The sequence below is a fragment of the Chanodichthys erythropterus genome, chromosome 1, assembly GCF_024489055.1.
Source record: "Chanodichthys erythropterus isolate Z2021 chromosome 1, ASM2448905v1, whole genome shotgun sequence".
Classification (NCBI taxonomy): Eukaryota; Metazoa; Chordata; class Actinopteri; order Cypriniformes; family Xenocyprididae; genus Chanodichthys; species Chanodichthys erythropterus.
Window position 1 is genome coordinate 22,115,412 of NC_090221.1, and position 19,813 is coordinate 22,135,224.

Sequence of the window (19,813 nt, forward strand, 5' to 3'; positions counted from 1 at the left end):
TACGTCACCTAAGTGGAACCCGAGAGGACAGTAATAAATAGCTTGCAGCATTAACTTGCAGCGTAAAAGATACCCACCCAAAACACCAGAAAATACCAAACTAAGTATTTAGAAAAACATTTTCAGGCAAGAAAAGTAATGATCATCGGACTGCTGATTCAAAATCCAAAGCAACTATTTTCAGTTTAAGCAATTATACATAACTAGTAGGGGTGTAACAGTACATGCATTCATCCCCAACCGTCACAATACAGATGTTCGGTGCCTACAGTCAGACGATGAATACATTCAGTCACAAGCGATCCACAGTACAATCCAAAAGGGGGTGCGTGTGGTAATGCAATGCTGTTTGCTAACCGCCACAATAGGAAAAAGAGCATAAGCAGAAAAGTCGATCTATGCACCAACCCAAAACAAGCGAGTACTGATGGCACGTAAGAGCTTGCTAGAAGCCTATACGCACTGCACAAACTTGGAAAGGAAACAGAGCTGATAGAAAGCGGCATCTGGTTTGTTTTCTCGATTTTACAAAAGCACAATGTCAGAATGATCCCACGCGACACATGCCATATATCCAAAGAGTTCTGGGGCTATACAAAACAAATCAAAATTGTATGTATTATTTAACAAAAATCCTGTCCTTGGCCGTTGGTCTTCTGTGCTCAACATGTGCAGTTCACTCCATCTTACCAAGAAAAGCCACACAAGTTGTGAGAAATCAAGATTAACAAAAATGCATGAAATCAAATCCATGTACTTTCTTTTCTGAGCTGAATATATCTGTTGTATTTGTTGTAACAAGAAGTTATTGTGTTTGCATCTGTCAGCTGCCATTCCGACTGTCATCAGACAAATGGAGTTCCAGTCTAGTGATATTTGACTATTCCAAATTCAAGTCAATTTCATGTCTTGTTTTAATTAACTTTGATTTCTCAGAACTTGCGTTCTTTTTCTAATGCAAAGCAGACCAACGGCCGAGGTCAGGATTTTCGTTAAATAATGCATTAAATTTCGTTTTGTTTTTCACCAAACCCTTTAGTATACCCCCAGAACACTTGGAATATACAGCATGTGTCACATGGGATCATTCTGTGATACTCTTGCTTCTTTTTTAAAAAGCTTGATGCTGGTTGCTTTCACTGGCATTATATGGATGAGCACAAGCGGGACATTTTTTTTTTTAATTCTCCTTTTGTTGTCCATTAAAGAAAGAGGGGCATATACGGCATTAGAACAACACTAGGTTGATTAAATGATGACTTCATTTTAATTTTAGGGTGAATTATCCCTATAACAGAAATAAAATATTTAAACATATATATTTATCTTTAAAAACACATTTATTTCAGCTACTTGTCAAGAAAACATTTCTCATTTTTTGTTTAGTTCAACCAATTATTAATAGCTGAAACTAATAAATAAAAATAATAAAAACTATATACACATTTAAAACAAAAAACAACAAAATTACTAAAATTTAAATTGAAGTGAAAAAAATATACAAATAAAATCTAATTCAAATTATTAAAAATTATAATAGTATATCAATAAAACTTAAAGAAAACCGTCTCCACCATGAAATGACTTAAATGCCAAAAAAGTGTTTTTACCATTTTTTTAAATTTTTTTTATAATAATAGCGTAATACTTAGACAACATTTTACTATTAGTTTATCGCTGATGTAATTGTCCAAAGCACAACATAAGCACTTTCTTGTCCTAATGAAAACTGCCTACCTTATAAACATGCATGATGTCAATTAAGATTCTTGCAACAAGAGAGATTTGCAATTTAGATCCAACATCCCAAGGACATGTCAAGTGAGCTGTGTCCCTACCTTGCCTTTGAGTTGGTTGTGGATGTACATGAGAATGAGGCGTGGGATCTTGACAAGGGTGATGATGAAGGAGCCCTTGGCCACAGTGCCCAGGTGATACCGCACCAGCCGCAGCACTGATGACAGGATGGGAGTCACCGGGAGTTTGGTTTTGTCCCTGAATGGATATGAAATAAATTACTCATCTTTCAAGGTTATAACTGTGAGTTATATTAAAAACAACTCCATGAATACAGGATTACTTTGAAGACAAATGCAATTATTGGCTTAAACTTATTCCAGTTTATTTAACATTTTTAGCCATAGTAGTATATAACTATTATTCTTAAGAAATAAAATTTTCCTTGATCTTTTGGCATGTAAGAGGTTACTATAAAAATATCCTGTAAGTTTCAGAACTCAAAACTTCCTAGTTCCTAGTCCAAAAACAGCTTTTATTGAAACCAAGCTCAAATGACTCGTTTCGGATTTTGTCACATTATGACGTAATAGTTCGATGAATGACCAATCAGATCAATGCCTACTTCTAGATCATCACATCTTTGGTGCATTAGTGAGATGAGAAAAGAGATAAAGGATAACTGGACAAAAAATAACATTACTAGGGCCCTATAATTTCCACGGTCACGGAATCACGGACGGAATCGCGGAATCCATTCATAAAAACGGAATTTACTATATAATGCGGAATGTCACGGAATTTTGTCAGTGCACTTAAATTAAATCGTGATATAGACTAGAGTCTGCGAATATTAAACCGCAGAAAGCCTATTTAAACATGAATCCTGCATGCCTGTGTGACTCTGAAATGAATGATGCGGAAGCGCGGTTTCATTTACCTCACACTGCCTCGCACGCAAGCTGAAACACGTTCGACGCTCGGGTGTTTTCGTCCTCTGTCGCCTCACTATATGAACGCACAAATTCATCTCCAGAGCTGCTCTGAAAGTCACTTCATCAGCATTTAACCGCTTCGTTTGAGAAAACTACCGTCATAAACACAGAGAAACTCAAAGCTCTAGGCAAACCGTCAAAATAAAAGTTCGATTTAACTTGACAGAAACATTACTGTTGTACAGTAGAATTTAGATAAATTACTTTAACAATAAATTAAAATATATTTTTAAACAATAATCTCAGTGTTTCTTCCATGTTTTAATTTTAACAGTAAAGCTCTGTTGTGTAGCACAGGGTTTGACAGAAAAAGTTTAATTTCATGATAAAAAGATCAATTAAATGGTATGCGTTCATTTGATTGCCAGAAAAATGTAAATACACAACTGAACTTCTGAAAAAAAATCATAAAAATATATTTTTTAATTAATAAATATTTAAGAATTCAATTAATTAGACATGCTTTTTGATTATTAATAGAATTAAACCATTAAAATGGAATCCAGAAAACAGAATTTGGTAAAAATAAAATTTGAGGGGAAAGAATAAAAGGAAATCATAGGGCCCTAAAAAAAATGTAATTTTTTTTTGTTAAACTTTTATTAAATTGTTGGTAAATTGGACAAGATTCATTATTTCAATTAATTAGACATGCTTTTTGATTACTAAAATTTAATGCAACCATTCGAATGGAGTCAAAAAATAAATAAAACGAAAAAAAACGGAATCCAGAAAAATTCAAATGGAAAAAAACGGAATTTGGAAAAAAAATAAAACGGATTTCATAGGGCCCTACATCACCCTCCAAAGGATCCTAATGATGGAAAGTGGATGTAATGTCTCAGTAGAGCATTATTTGTTTGTTTCAGTACATTTCACTGGTAAATCAGTCGGTGCAGGCTTTTAAACAGTCTTTTACTGTAAGATATGGACCTGACAGTAATGCCATAACATCTAAGTAACCGTGCTACTTCTACTTCCTAATCTGTGATCAGTGATTTCTGATATGTAATGATTCATGTACAGTCAGACGTTCTTTGTCTCAAAATCCTTTATTGCTGTTTATGCATCAGTAAATCAAGCCAGTGACTAAAATGTCAACTTGTTCCTCTGAGTAGCATTAAAATAATCAGTTATTTAAATTATTACAAAAAGCGATCAAGGAACCCTTCCTTTATAATCACTAGAGTGGTCAATCACACTACACAGGTTTATCAGTGAATGAGTTCTGGACTCTCGTCAAACTCCCGCTATTATCAGTGATGTTGTCTACACGCTTATTTACATAATGACAAGATCACTGCATTCATGCGCTCTACAGACATGTCTGTCAACCTTTGATGCGAAAGGAGTAGATCTAAATATAATACTATAATCAACACTTTTCACATTTAGTTAATCTCGACAGCTGTAATAGTAAAAACATAGTAAAAGTTTTCAAGAGAGTTCCACATGTAACAGTTATTTCCAAGATGTTAGCCAATCATAGCAGTGGAGCAGAAACAACGCAACCTTTGCATTCCCTTTCAGGCCTTCCCGCTTTGGTCTCTCCAGCGCTGGAAAGCTTTTCTAATATCAACGCAGGTCCTAAAGCTCCTGCCTGATCATAACCCTTTTTTTTCCAGTGATATTCCGCTGACCTTTTCTTGTTTGTCTCTCAGCCATCTCTCTTTCTAGTCTTTCTTCAAATCTTCCCTCTTGCTCACTCTCTCTCCTCACCCATCATGAGTGTATTTACACACCCCACTGCTGCTCAGTCTGATCTACTTTCAACAGCTTTCTCAGAAATCACTTACTGCAACTTTAACAACAAATTGTTGACCAGTGGCATTTGAGAACACTATTCACTACAAATACAGACCTTGTGAAATAGTAGGTTACCACAGCACCGGCTACGGTCATCTGCTGACAGGCCAGGATGAACTCACTGATCCAGATCAGTCCCACAGCGTGGTACCAGGTCATGTACTGCAGCGCTCCTGTGAGCCTGAATTCAACCAGGCCAGTATCCTCATTCTTCTCCGGGTTCCCTGTGGACAGGAATGCACAAGCTACAGTCTGAGATTTTTGCTTTTAAGGAACTTTCTTCAATAATAATACACCTTCAAAATAAAAACGAAACGCCCAAGCAAAGTCAGATCATTTGTGCTGCAACGTAAATGTCCCACATTATCTGTACAAAATGACTTGAACAGAAGGCTATTTTAAGCCTTGTTCATATTATGTCCTAAGAAAAGCAAAACAAAGCCATTTCTAAAATTAAATTAGCATGCCCTTTTCCATATCTATAGTTCAAAGTACACATTCATAAGTTTAAGGGATAACCTATATAATTATATGATGAGTGTTTGTATAAATCCACACTGTTTAGTCTGTTTTTAAACAAAAATACCATTTAAACTAAAAACTTTAAGTAAAATCAGATTTAGTTATTTTTGAAAGCTTTTGAATATAATGTTTGAGAGAAAAAATAAAATATCAATAAAACAACAAAATAGTACAAAATAAAATACAAAAAAGAAAAATAAATAATAAATAAATAAATGAATAAATAAATAAATAAATAAATAAAACAGAACAAAGCAAAAAAATAAATAAATAAATAAAAAAAATATATATATATAATAAAATGGTTTTAAATGTCCAAACTGTTCAGTTAGTACATTTCAAGTTAGCATTTCAACTAAAAATGAGAAGTCTGACAACATTTACCCTCAAATCATTCCATTACCGATTTTACTTTCTTTCTTTCTTGGAAAACAAAACGTTTATACAATTTTCATGCTGTTTTTTCCCCATACACTGAAAGCACTCTGTGATGAAAATTATGGAAGAAAGAAGCATGTAAAAAAAAATTTGGAACAAAATGAGGGTAGTTTTAGGTGTAAATCTCTTTTAAACCCACAGCCATGCTCATCTCACCAGTGGTGCCAAGAAAGAGGAGGACCATGATCCAGTAGACCCAAAACATAGAAAGAGCGAGGAAGGTACAGAAGGGCTGCAGCGCCAACAGCGGCAGGTGGATAAACACTTTTCCTGCCACGTGGAACAGGGCGATGGTCAGGGCAACCCTCTTCCTCATAAACAACATCAGAAGCAACAAAATCCCCTGCAGGAGCAGAAAGATGGAAATGAGCAGCATGACACAGCCAAAAACACCAGCGGAGATCTCACTCATATTTCATTTCCACATTTCTCTGAGAGCTTACAGTGAACACAGTCGCTGAAACTGCATAGATGAGCAGTCCTTGAGCATGATCTTTGGGTGTCTTCATGCCACCATTGGGTTCTTCTGTTTCCCTCAGATCCTTAGACATGGTCTCATTCATCGTCATTCTGTAGTCTATATATAACCACCACAGAACGCTGGTGCCTCCTGAGAAAGCACACACCAAATTCACATTCAACACTGCAAAAACAGGCGTAAGCCTAGAATAAAACATTGTTAATGGTGTTCAGCTTTATGTGGAACTAGATTACTATGCATCCTTTTCAAACAGATACATAATAATAATTATGGCTAACAGCCAATATGATCATATGATGAGTGATATTATAAATCTATACCATATATTCTATTTTTCAAGCCAAAATACAATTCACTCTAAATATTGGAAATGGAATTGAAATCAGACATCAAAAATTATAAGAATTGTAAATTTAAGTAAATTACAGTATTAAGATGGATAATTGTATAGTACTTTTGAAACCTGGCAAATATTGAGGAAATTAACAAAACAAAATAAAACAAAACCAAAGAAAAGAAAAGAAAAGAAAATAGAATAAAATAAAAAATAAACAATAAAATAAATAAAACCAATTAAAATATAACAAAACAATAAAATAAAAAAACAACAAAACACAATAGAATATAACAATAATAAATATCAAAATAAAAAAATAAAACAAATTAAAATATAACAAAAAAAAAAAAAATAAATAAAATATCAGACCGACATGATTATTAAAAACCGCTAACTTTGGGCAACAACAACTGGCTAAACTGTTCAAATTCATCAGATTGCTCTATTGTGCTATTTTGCTCTCAGGAACAGTACATGCAAATAAAAAAAAAAAGAATGTCATTCTCAGTTTAGGAAGTGAGAAAAGATCAGAGAAAGCAGACTTGCCCAAAGAACCCAGAACCACCAGTGCAGTGAGGATCCAAACCAGGACAGCAGAGATGTAGCGAATGATTACCATGAGAATCATAGACAAAACTGCAGCATGCACAAAACAGGATCAGCGGTTAGAGGAACACTCTAGACTGGACTAAAATCAGATCAAGATATTCTTAATCTTAATTTAAAAGCATTGTATCATGGAATTTAAATGTGTTGCAAATGCTGTTTCACATTATCTTAAAGGGATGACAGAATACTTCAGCCTTCATCTGATAGTGGCTTACAATAGTGAGCTTTTTATTTAGATGCTTGTTTGTTAATGCTTAATAATGTACAACTTAATTATCCTTGATTTGATATTGATATCAGGGACCATAATTATCCATTTCATCTCATTTTACAGATAAACACATAAGAAAATTGAATCAAATGAGCCTCAGCAGCAGAAGCAGCAACCAGAGAGAGTAGACGGTTACCTAACGCCAGCAGACACAGCCCAACAATGATCTCTTTGCTGGCCGCCACCCCGGCAATCAGCCTGTTTAACATGCTGTTATCACTGACAAACGTGACCACCGCTTCAGCAAACTTAGCATAGCAGGAGATATCCACTGGCGTGCAGCGGTTAAACACTGGAAGAGCTTTGCTGCAGAGATAGAAAAGGCCAGAAGATAGAGGACAGATCAAGGGGGAAAAGAGCTGGGGTTTATAGGGGGAGTTTGTTTGTTAAGCGTTTTCATACCTCTCTGGTACTGGAAGTTTGGGACACTTATCAAAGCGTTCGGGAAGTTGTGGGTACTTATGACCAGGTAACTCATACGAACAAAGCTCAGACCCTAAAAGAGAACAAAAAAAAAGCATTATATACAACATCACCCCTATAATGCTAGCTTATGTTAGCTTAAAGGGATAGTTCACCCAAAAATAAAAATTATCAATTACTCACCCTCAAGTTGTTCTAACCCTATTTGAGTTTCTTTGTTCTGTTGAACACAAAAGAAGATGTTTTGAAGAATGTTTTGAAGTTGCTGGCCCTCATTGACTTCCATACATTTTTAGAACAACTTGAGGTTGAGTAAATTAATTTTTATTTTTATTTTTGGGTGAACGATACAATGGCCCTGTTCACACTTGGTATTAAGATGTGTTTTGGTCGATCGGATGATTCGGCTCACAAGTGGACGACACCAAATACAGGTGTAAATGGGGTCTAAATGTTTTGAGCTTGTCCACTCGACCAGATTGCTTTTGTAGTGTTAACGCTCATGTGTTAATGTCTAAACATTACGGGAAGCGTGCTAGTCAGACGGGATTTAAACTTTATTGAGTGAAGACCCAAGTTTGGTTTGAAGATGAAAAACGTACCAAACACAATGTTCTCTCACCATTCCTGATTTCTAGAATCAGAGCAGAGACGAACGCCGACTCTGGACGTGATCATGTAATTTATGCAATCTTATTTTGTCCATTAGATTGAAAGATCTTGAAAAAAACAACAACATACATTTACCCGCCCATAGACCCTCCCCACGAATACATCAGGACAAAAGTGGTTGAAAGTGGACAAAAGAGAGGGGGTGCGTCTCCCTCGTCTATTTGTGATCTTAACGCATCTTAATACCAGGTGTAAACAGGGCCAATCAGTTGAGATTAGTCTCAATAAGAGAAAGATAACACAAAATAACACTGACATCAGCTACCATCAGAAACTGGTTTTAGCTGGACTTTTCAACAGGGATGTGTAATGAGATATTAATGTCACTAATTAAAGGGTTAGTTCACCCAAAAATTAAAATTCTGTCATTAATTGCTCGCCCTCATGTCGTTTCACACCTATAAGACCTTCGTTCATCTTCAGAACACAAATTAAGATATTTTTGATGAAATCCGAGATGTAGATGACTCATCCATAGACTGCAATTTGACCAACATTTTCAAGGTCTAGAAAGGTACTAAAGGCTTTGTTAAAAAAGTCGACATTACTGCAGTGGTTCAACCTTAATTTTATGAAGCGACGAGAATAAGTTTTGTGTGCAAAAAGAAAAAAGTAACGACTTTATTCAATAATATCTTCCCTTCTATGTCATTCTCATAGGTTGTTTACGTCAAGTCCCTACTGATTCTATGTCAGAATGCTGACTCATTATTGGCCAGCTTCTTCGTCAGCATCACACGCATGCATCATGCTGCTCACGTAATCAGCTTTGGCCAATACCGAACTTAAACATGGAAGCCTTCACTGTGGCAACTACATAAGGATAATGACAGGAAAGAGATGAGATTGTTGAATAAAGTCGTTATTTGTGTTTTGTTTTTGCCCACAAAAAGTATTCTCGTCGCTTCTTTAAAAATTAAGGTTGAACCACTGCAGTCACGTTGACTGTTTTAACAATGTCTTTAGTACCTTTCTGGACCTTGAAAATGTCTGTTAAATATGGACGAGTCATATACCTCTCAGATTTCATCAAAAATATCTGAATTTGTGTTCAAAGATGAACAAAGGTGGTGAGTAATTAATGACAGAATTTTTATTTTTGGGTGAACTAACTCTTTAAATTGTCAACTCACTACACATTTAATATGAATGTGAACTCCAGAAACATAATGAACTGTCCTCATAAGCAGATGCACAGAAAACACAGAGAAACTCCAGGGAAACAATGTCATCCATTCATATTCACCCTTAGTGTCAGATGGAACATGTCAAACCCTACAGACAGCAAGACTGGACTGTAAACAACAGAGTCCCTAAAGCAAGACGGGTCAGTGGAATCTTTGTTTAGTTAACTCAACCGGGTCTTACTGGCTTTGCCTGGCAGGAACATATGTCTATATCTATGTGTGTGTGTTACTCTTCTTGGAGCCCCTGAGTAAAGAACACTGTGAAAAGACACACTGGGGGTCATGACCATATATATGAGGAACGCCTTTGTCTTTCCCATAGATTTATGTACAGTCAATGTCCTGGCATTATATCTGTGACGATGACGTTACATGCCCACAATAGCTAACTGGGCGACCGACTCACCATTCATCATGGCAAACCTCTTGAGGTCGTAGTAAGTTGCCAGTTCCTCGGTGGGACATTGTGACACGCACAGTGCCAAGGACTTAATCTTCCTCTGAATGATGTCTATGTTGCATGGATCCAGGAAAAAGACGAATCTGTGAATAAAACCACAAAGTCTCATTTTCAAGACAGGAAGAGTATCTAACCTCAAATCTGATGACAAACTAAATACCAAAACAAGTTGTTTATTTCATGGAGTCTGATCTGATACCAGAGTGGGACTTAAAACACAGCATTGTGCGATAAAGATCGACTCTGAACAGCAGATTTTTTTTTTTTGTCACAGGACCGTTCAGCCCAATTTTTTGGCAGAGGGGTACTGAGAGCTTGTTTATGAGCCAAGCCTCCTCTGTGGCTGTGGCTTTACTTCAGCTTTTCATGTGGTGTGAAGTGGGCACGGCGCCCACACGGGGACGAGAGACCCATTGTCTTGTGTGCTCAGCACAAAAACAGACTGTCAGTAAGCAGGGGACACACTCGCTTGAGGAAAGAGCACTTCAGCATTAGCACAGATCCTGTCAAAATGGTCTGGCCACAGAAGAGGTTTACTGTAAGAACGTAGCCCAGATCTGTCCTCAGGGAAGTCTAATGTGAAAAGATTTGACAGGAATAGCATTCAGATATGCAAACTAGACCTTCAGCTATCTAGAACAGGTTGATCTTTTAGAATACAGGATTAGAGACAGAATTAATGTTTTAGGGTTTTTAATTTACTACATAGGCATACACTATCGTTCAGAAGTTTAGGGTTGGTATGATTTTTTTCAGTCTCGTATGCTCACCAAAGCTGCATTCATTTGATCAAAAATGTAGTATAAACAGAAATGTGAAATATTATTTCAATTTAAAATAACTGTTTATTTGTGTATTTTAAAATGTATTTTCTTCCTGTGATGCCAAACTCATTATCAGGATCATTACTCCAGTCTTCAGTGTCACATGATCCACAATTGACCTGACATGATGAACAACAGTTTGGACTGTGCTACACTGGAATATGTAAGCTAGCCAATCATATCAACGGTCGCATATATAAATCTTAGGTACAGGTAACAGTTTTAAGTAATAATTAAAGGTGTGAAGAAAAAAAAAAAAAATGAAAAAGATATTGGTATATTTGATTTTTTTTTTCTTTTTTTTCTTTTTTTTTTTGTTGCAGCACTTTTAACCCTGTCAGCATTTTTTTTTAAATTGCCAACCAACCATGGCCAGCATTTTCACAAAACTTTCATGGTCCTCAGAATATTTTGTTGTATGAATATCTGAATATGCAGTATATGAAAAGAAAGAACAGAGCCTCTGCTTAGAAGGGGAAAAAAAGCATTTTAACAGTGAAAACACGGATTGCCGGAAATTTTCATCAACGGTGGGGAAGTGTTGTCTCATAAATGACGGAAAATTCTGTCAATGGTGGGGAAAGAGTTAATGTGTGACTGCACACTATAAGTGCTAGACAGTTTGAACAGCGTTATAAGCAGACTTCCAGGAAAAGAACTAAATATTAGGCCTGTAAAATATATAATTTTCATACAGACAAAAGGGAAAATAAAATAACCACTGAACCTAATCTAACCCAAAGCATGCTGCACAAAAACTGCTCACAACCTTTATTGAATGCAATAAACACAAAGAACATAGGGGCAAAGATGGACTATAACCCATTGAACAGAGATGGATAAAGTGAGGGATCGTGGGCTGGGCAGTGGAAGCAGGCTGCTGGATCATAGTATTAGCAGCTGAGAAAGTAAAACTAAGATAAGTGCATTAACCAGATGAACTTTGCTCAACTAACAACATTAGCATGCTAACTCCTGACACACATATAGTTACATCCAAACTAAGCATGTACTTTATCCAGTACAGCAATATGATTTCTAGTAGGGGTGTTTGATCACAGGTTTTTCGAATCGACTCAATTTACTTTACAATACAAGATTGCAGTCGTTATACACTAAATTTATTATTTTCTTCTAACACAAAGCCTTAAATTCCCTTTATTAAAACAACAGCATGACTTTTACCATGACTGTCCACATTAGTTCAATTTAGAGACAACATTACCTTGATATTATGAGCAGCTTATCAATGTCATTTCCCTAGTTGTTGCAAATACCTAACTTTATAGAGGTAAATGCCACGTGAAACAGCCTTGGTTGAATATTATTTCAGAATTAAATAAACAAGATAGAGAAGATAACACATAATCAGATGAATTCATTAAAGAATAACAGGTGATGACACTTAATCTCTTGTCAAAGGTGCAAAAAGCTGCGTGGACAGCCAAGTTCAATGCACACAAAAATACATGCAATAATGTACACTGATTGATGTCTTTATTCTTAATGTGAGTTTATGACTTATGATTAGTTCAAGGATTATGAAAACAAATTAGAGTAATCATGGAAAACCAAATTAAATATTTATTACATTAATAAACCATCAATGAAACTAAAAAGCTGACACGATGGAATGTATAATTACAATGTAAAGTTACTCTGTTATTTGTGACTTACTACGTGGAGGAAAGACGTATGTAATATGTAATATGTCAGTGTCTGAATTCCTTGCTTCATTTTATTCACTCCATTCTAATATAGTGCACTCAACAGCCATGCACTATAGAGACTGGATATTAAAAACAAACATTAAAAGTAGGTAAACTAACCATCCTGACCCATACTCCTATATTGAGGAAGAACAGCATTCTACATTAACTTACTCAAATAGCTACACAAGAAGCTCTGTTTTGATCAAGTATCTTGCCAGCAACTGTAAATAGCAGTAAAGTAAATAACTAGATCAAAGTCCAGACCAGTAACAGTATTAGACCACAACTATTCTCGTCCCTGCCAAGTCCAGACCAAATGAAACACAGGCCTGTGCTAATCTAGTCAATAAATTCTACCATCAACAAAGTAGGCTAACGTCAGATGTAAAATCCTACCAAAGAAGCACATAATTATTACTTACATGGTAAGCGGCAAGTAGAAAGCTAAAAGTCCATAGAACATAACCTTCCTATCCAACATGAGTTAACACAAATTAAGGCTCAGGAACAACAGAAATTATGAGAACAATAATGACAAGTCCAAGACCTAATGTCTTTCTCTTTTCTTTGACTCATGAAGGCACTTTCATTAGACAGTGGGTCCGCAGGGAATAGCGATGTGCCATCCAGGCAGCAGGCTCATTGGAAAACCGTGCCTTTGGTGACATTTCTGCAAAATGATATTACATTGCTTGTTGCACTTTTCACAACACTCATGAAGGCACTCCAATTGAAATGCTCATTCGGTTTTATCCGAAACAGATGAAAGTGAATTTAGCAACATTTTATGAAGTTGGTTATTGTACATATCACAGCAATTCAGAAATTAAATGTCTGGCGAAATGGTGCTAAAAGGTTAATGCTCTATCGTGTTTAAAAATATCGTACCACCTACACTAAACCCTACCATAAACCTGACCAACAGGGTTAACAAAAAAGGGAAATGAAAACACATTTGCTGAAGCAACCATGCAATTTAACTTTTATTGTGACTCGTGTACCAGGTGAGCTACCAAGCAAGTTTACTACGTCAGAAAAGCCATACATATGGAGCTGACTATGAACGCAAATGTCAAACTGTGTTCGTTTACAAATCATGTACTATGGTAAAAGTGTTTTGAGAACATATTGTGCAAGGAATCATGCAAAAATAAATGTTTATTACAGTGGCAATGGGAAAAGAATAAAAGTTGTTGTTTTACTGCCTAAACGGCAGTGGTTCTCAAATTTTGGTGGAATTGGCATTCGGCGCCACTTTATAAAGGCAAAAGTGCCAATCACCATTCACGCACTTGAACAACATTGCAACAGCTGTTTTCTGTATGTTTGTTTTTCTCTGCTGATCTCCCGCTGCAGTAAACTGCAGTACCTGTGCGCTTTGAGAACCACTGGCCTAAAGAATTAATTTAATCTGGAAACTGCAGTGAATTTATTGTATACAGTAGTAGAGGCACACATTTCCAATGAGCCTAAGTTAGCGGTGTGTGTATGAAGAGAGAATGATATGGAGGATAGAGTAGTTCTGCTCAGGGGTGATTGCACATTTCTAGTGGTTCTGTATTTTGAGCCAGAGTTAAATGTGTAACGAGAGGAAGACAAAAATGAGCAGTCACGCCTTCCTGTAGGAATAACTCACTCTAAGCGATATTTACCGCATCAGTCTCTTTTATAACATGAATAATTGAAGCAATTACTCCAAGCTATATGTTGTAATGGGATAAGCAAACACTTGGACACGTACTAAATCACACCAGGCAACATCTCCTCATGAAAAACTACTAATGTGAAACACCAACATGTCTGCATCACATCACAAAATGAGTCTGTAAATGGGCAGTTGACATGACTATAATTTTACTGTCCTCAAAGGCTATAATTTTTAACTAATATTTTCATCATGGCTGGACAGCAAAGAACTTTTTTTTATCATAAACATAAAATTATCCATTCAATTTGTGCTCTGTTTTGTTAGTAATTTCAAGTCAAATGTGAAAAAAGCAATTGTCCCATGATAAACTGTGACATACAGACACATCAAAAGGGATCGAAACGGTATATAAATAAACTACCATTCAAAAGTTTGGGGTCTGTAAGATTTTTATGTCTCATGCTCACCAAGGCTGCAATAAAAACAGTAATATTGTGAAATATTATTACAATTTAAAATAACCTTTTTCTATTTCAATACATTTTAAAATATAATTTATTTCTGTGATGGCAAAGCTGAATTTTCAGCATCATTACTCCAGTCCTCAGTGTCACATGATCCTTCAGAAATCATTCTAATTTGCTGATTTGCTTTTTGAGAATTTTGTTTTTATATTTATCAATGTTACAAACAGTTGTGTTGTAAGGGTGTGACGAGATATTGTGTCATGGAAGTGATCTTAGGCTGGGCTGTGTAGTTGTAACAATCTCTCCACTCTGTATCATGCTTGAAGAAAAATTTGGTCTTATTTACACTTTGAATATTGAGAGAGTGCTTTGGTTGCACTTACTGTTTGCACTTAAGACTAAAAGAAAACTGTTATTAATTTTTACGGTAACACTTTACAATAAGGTTTCATTAGTTAACATTAGTTACATGAGCTAAGGAAGAACAATACTTCTACAACATTTAATAATCTTAATGTTAATTTCAACATTTAGGCTACTAATACATTATTAAAATTAAAAGTTGTATTTGTTAACATTAGTTAATGCACTGTGAACTATCATGAACTAACAATGAATGACAATTTTAATTGACTAACATTATCAAAGATTAAGAAATACTGTAACATATTGCTCATTGTTAGTTGATGTTGGTTAATACATTAGCCTAACTAATGTTAATAAATGAGACCTTATTGTAAAGTGTTCCCATTTTTATTTATACTGTTCAATTTGTGGAAAGGAGTTCAGTTATGAGGTCAAAAGATGTAGAAGCTAATAAGTCATGTACAGTAAGGTCTGAAATCATACAGAAGAGAAGTCAGTCAGTTGAGTTTGTGGCAAAACCTTTTACGGTGCTTGAGTATTGTCGTCTTTTACTGCATATGATAATTCATACTCAGAAAGAAGAACTGAAATGACATTCATTACAAGATGATTAGTTAAAACATTTCAAATACACTGCAAATTATTTTTTCTAGTCATGTATTACATCTTTGAGGATTTCTTAAAAATAGTGTGTAAAAATCTTGTGTCTCACCTCATCTCGTGAGCTACCCGTTTCGTCACACCCCTATTGTGTTACTTAATATTTTTGTGGAAACCATGATATAGTTTAAAAGAACAGCATGACAAACATGTCTTTACTGTCACGTTTGATCAATTTAATGCATGCTGAATAAAAAAAAGAATGATGTTTCAAACCTATATGACTATACTCCTTATGTACAACACTAGGTCCGAACAACATTGGACCTCATTGATTTCATTGTATAAAAAAATCGTATTTTTTTCAAATGATCTTCTTTTGTGTTCCAGAAAAAGTTAAATGAGTTTGGAACAAAATAAGGGTGAGCAAATCCAGAATTTACTTTTTCGGGTAAACCATCCCTTAAAATTGCATTTGTGTGAAGTCTACACATCATTAAATACACAGGTAAACTGCATGCCCTCCGCCAGCGCAGCCATCTCTCTGACAGCTCTAGCAAGACACTTTCAAGCCATTATTAAGTTTACGTCTTCTCTGACAAGCTAGTGAATACTCCACCAAATGAATCACTCTGCCCTGTGATGAGTCAGATCTCAGACTCATCTCTAAAAAGCTACATTCAATTCAGTTCAACCACACTGAAGAGCCAAAAAAACGTCATTTGACAGCTCTGCAAATGAAATGGCCTGCAATACCTGTCTTTCCTGCAGGCTAGCACCCATTAAGGGCCGCACACTGTGACAGTACCTGTCCTCAGGGCCTGTACTGAATTATTCAAGGCTCTGTGTGTGTAGCTCAGATAGTCCTCAGCCATCTCGAGGTGAAACGCCTGCCGTTTGACATTTGCATTGATGTGATAATCAAGGGCCAAAGAGCTGGAGCGGTCTGATTTAACCACTGACCACTTTACGACTTTATGAAAAATGGGTGTGCAATGAGGATGAGGAGGGGGCAAAAAATGAGGGTACGGGATGGATGCATGCGGGCTAAGCATAAAAAAGAGGGATAAAAGGCAAGCTGACTCACTTTCTGTCAAGATGGTCGAGACCGCTCAGCCGGACCCCTTCGATGGGCTCATTGCGTTGGCCGCATGTGTTCCCATAGCTGTCATATCCGAAGACGAGCCGCGCCGCCCCTCCAGTCGCGATGGTAAACCCACAGATGCCACACTGGAATGAGAGTGAATTAGCAGGAATCATGGAAAGTGTTTGTTTAAAAAAAAAAAAAAACTACAGACAAAGATGATGGCAAAACTCCTTTGCAGCAAAGGCTAAGTAATTAACAAGATTCATCAAAACCTAATTATAGAAAGTTTCAACATTAAATTAAGAGATTCCTGTGAGTATCAGCATCCTCACCTAAGACACGTACGTTGAAACATACACTAACACAATGTCCAAAACTTTCAAGTGACAAGTATTTTGCATGTTCACACTACGGTGTGATCGCATGCAATCACAACCAATCAGAAAATATTTGATGTATACTATACAGTTATGTGGAACAGGATTTTGAAGCTGTGAGATTTCACACTGGGTGGAGGTACCCTGCAAAACACCACAGGAATAGAAACCAAGTGCATTGCACTGGTTAGGACATCTAGTTAAGTGTCAATGTGGCATGTGTAGAGCTAAACTAAAGATTCCCATACTATTTACACAATAAATTTCCATAATGTTACCAATTTTTTTGTGAACACCAGATGAATTTAAAAAATAATAATAATAATCACAAGGTGACAAAACCCTATAAATAAAAAAGGCAATTTAAAGCAAAAAAAAGCTGAAAAAAAAAAATTATGCAGCACTTGAATGAATTAGTATGGCAGAATGTTGTATTATATGGCTATTTACTAAATAAATTAATGAGCATTAATTATTGCTTTTAGTTATTTGTTCTATTTTTTGAGTTATTTTATTGTTGTATCACAGTAAACTGGAGTGTCCAGGAACACTGAACTCCACTTCTGCTTCACATCATAGTCCTGATTTATCTCTCTGTTTATTGTGTTACAATGGCCATCTGCTTGTATGTTGTCCTGCTTATTACAAAAATAAAGAAATAAAGAAATACAGTAGAGTTGCATGATTAATCGTTTAAAGATCACAATCCCAATTCAAACACCCACGCAATCTTTTACCTAACTGACAATGATTCGGCTGTGTCTATTAAACCTTTGACAAGTACAATCACAGTGAAAATTCAAATCTACATTGGTGCTGCCGCTGACTCAGAGAGAGCAGTTATCACGTATAGGTTTGAAACAGCTTCACAAACCATTTTTTCAACAAACATTCAAATTATCACAGAAGTACTGGGATTAAAGTTTATAGTTTGAGTATAAACACTGATGTCGACGGTAGCGAGAAAAAAAGAGCAAATGACCATTTGAAAGTAACTTGATGCTTCAAATAGAGATTGTATTGATTACACCATTACACTAGTAGGTGACGACAAGTGACTGTTAAAAAATGTATTTGTCATTGAATTATTCATTTAAGAGATTCATTCAAAAACACTAATTCATCCAGTTACGAAACAAGTGAAGTCTTTATGAGTGAGTCATTGAATCATTCATTCAACCCATTTTAAAAGTGCCGTAGAACGTCTTTTTAAAAGATGTAATATAAGTCTAAGGTGTCCCCTGAATGTGTCTGTGAAGTTTCAGCTCAAAATTAATTAACTTTTTTTAACTGCCTATTTTGGGGCATCATTAAATAGGAGCCGATTTAGGCTGCGGCCCCTTTAAATGCTCACGCTCCCCGCCCACGGAGCTCGCGCTTGCCTTAAACAGTGCATAAACAAAGTTTACACAGCTAATATAACCCTCAAAATGGATCTTTACAAAGCGTTCGTCATGCAACATGTCTAATCGCATAAGTATGGTATTTATTTGGATGTTTACATTTGATTCTGAATGAGTTTGATGGTGCTCCGTGGCTAAAGCTAACATTACACACTGTTGGAGAGATTTATAAAGAACGAAGTTGTGTTTATGAATTATACAGACTGCAAGTGTTTAAAAATGAAAATAGTGACGGCTCTTGTCTCCGCGAATACAGTAATAAATGATGGTAACTTTAACCACATTTAACAGTACATTAGCAACATGCTAACGAAACATTTAGAAAGACAATTTACAAATATCACTAAAAATATCATGATATCATGGATCATGTCAGTTATTATTGCTCCATCTGCCATTTTTCGCTATTGTTCTTGCTTGCTTACCTAGTCTGATGATTCAGCTGTGCACAGATCCAGACATTAATACTGGCTGCCCTTGTGAAATGTCTCGATCATGAGCTGGCATATGCAAATATTGGGGGCGTACATATTAATGATCCCGACTGTTACGTAACAGTCGGTGTTATGTTGAGATTCGCCTGTTCTTCTGAGGTCTTTTAAACAAATGAGATTTATATAAGAGGGAGGAAACAATGGAGTTTGAGACTCACTGTATGTCATTTCCATGTACTGAACTCTTGTTATTCAACTATGCCGAGGTAAATTCAATTTTCAATTCGATGGCACCTTTAAATAATCAATTTAAAATTAACATTTTTTAAATAGAGTGCAGCAATTAAATTTTGTCAGAACCTCTAGTAAAATACATGTTTTTTAAATTTCTTCTTTGTTGTTTTTTTTTTTTTGTTTAGTTGTCGACTGTTTCCAAAAACCGCTTTATCACAAATTTGTCATTCAACCACGTTGGTGGTGGATATCACGCAGGTGGTGGATAATACCTTCTAGTAAATGATTCCTTTGAGATTGAATTAATGCCAGATTTGTTGCTATAAATTACAGACGTGACATCTGAGGACAATTTTTTTTTTTTTTCTCAGTGATTTTGCTTTAATTATAGATTCAATCGTGGCTCGTCCTTACGTACTAAAACAAATAGGCACATGCACAAACTAAAAGACGGAATTCAAATTTGTAAATATCTGATATGAAAGATATAGATTGTACTGAATATCAGCTTGCTATTTAGCACCAAATAAGGTTATCAAGTAGACATGTCATGCAAACAAGAAACTATGCTTCTAACCACAAGTCGAGAGCTGTCGTTCCAACCACACAACAGTGACGCCGTTTGCAAATGTTCATGGTTACGATGGATCTTGCAACCATAGTTTGCTAACAATGCTATTGGGAAACGCACCCAGGAATTATAAAAATCACAAGTAATATATC

The 19,813-nt window shown here is 35.8% G+C and overlaps 1 protein-coding gene across 10 annotated transcripts in view; it reads right to left on the minus strand.

The window, feature by feature from the left end:
• Positions 1-19,813, minus strand: part of slc44a1b (solute carrier family 44 member 1b) — a 30,556-nt gene that overhangs the window by 7,296 nt on the left and 3,447 nt on the right. For 7 of the 10 annotated variants that reach the window (XM_067390118.1, XM_067390137.1, XM_067390145.1 and 4 more), the window contains exons 3-11: positions 16,643-16,785; positions 9,885-10,021; positions 7,599-7,692; positions 7,333-7,502; positions 6,863-6,952; positions 5,942-6,108; positions 5,655-5,841; positions 4,594-4,762; positions 1,839-1,995 (exon numbers count right to left, since the gene is read on the minus strand). In XM_067390118.1, the coding sequence (XP_067246219.1) occupies positions 1,839-1,995; positions 4,594-4,762; positions 5,655-5,841; positions 5,942-6,108; positions 6,863-6,952; positions 7,333-7,502; positions 7,599-7,692; positions 9,885-10,021; positions 16,643-16,785 (1,314 nt within the window). Of the gene's footprint in view, positions 1-1,838; positions 1,996-4,593; positions 4,763-5,654; positions 5,842-5,941; positions 6,109-6,862; positions 6,953-7,332; positions 7,503-7,598; positions 7,693-7,802; positions 8,804-9,884; positions 10,022-16,642; positions 16,786-19,813 lie in introns of those variants that run through there. The other 3 variants (XM_067390191.1, XM_067390182.1, XM_067390202.1) reach the window with 3 other exon arrangements.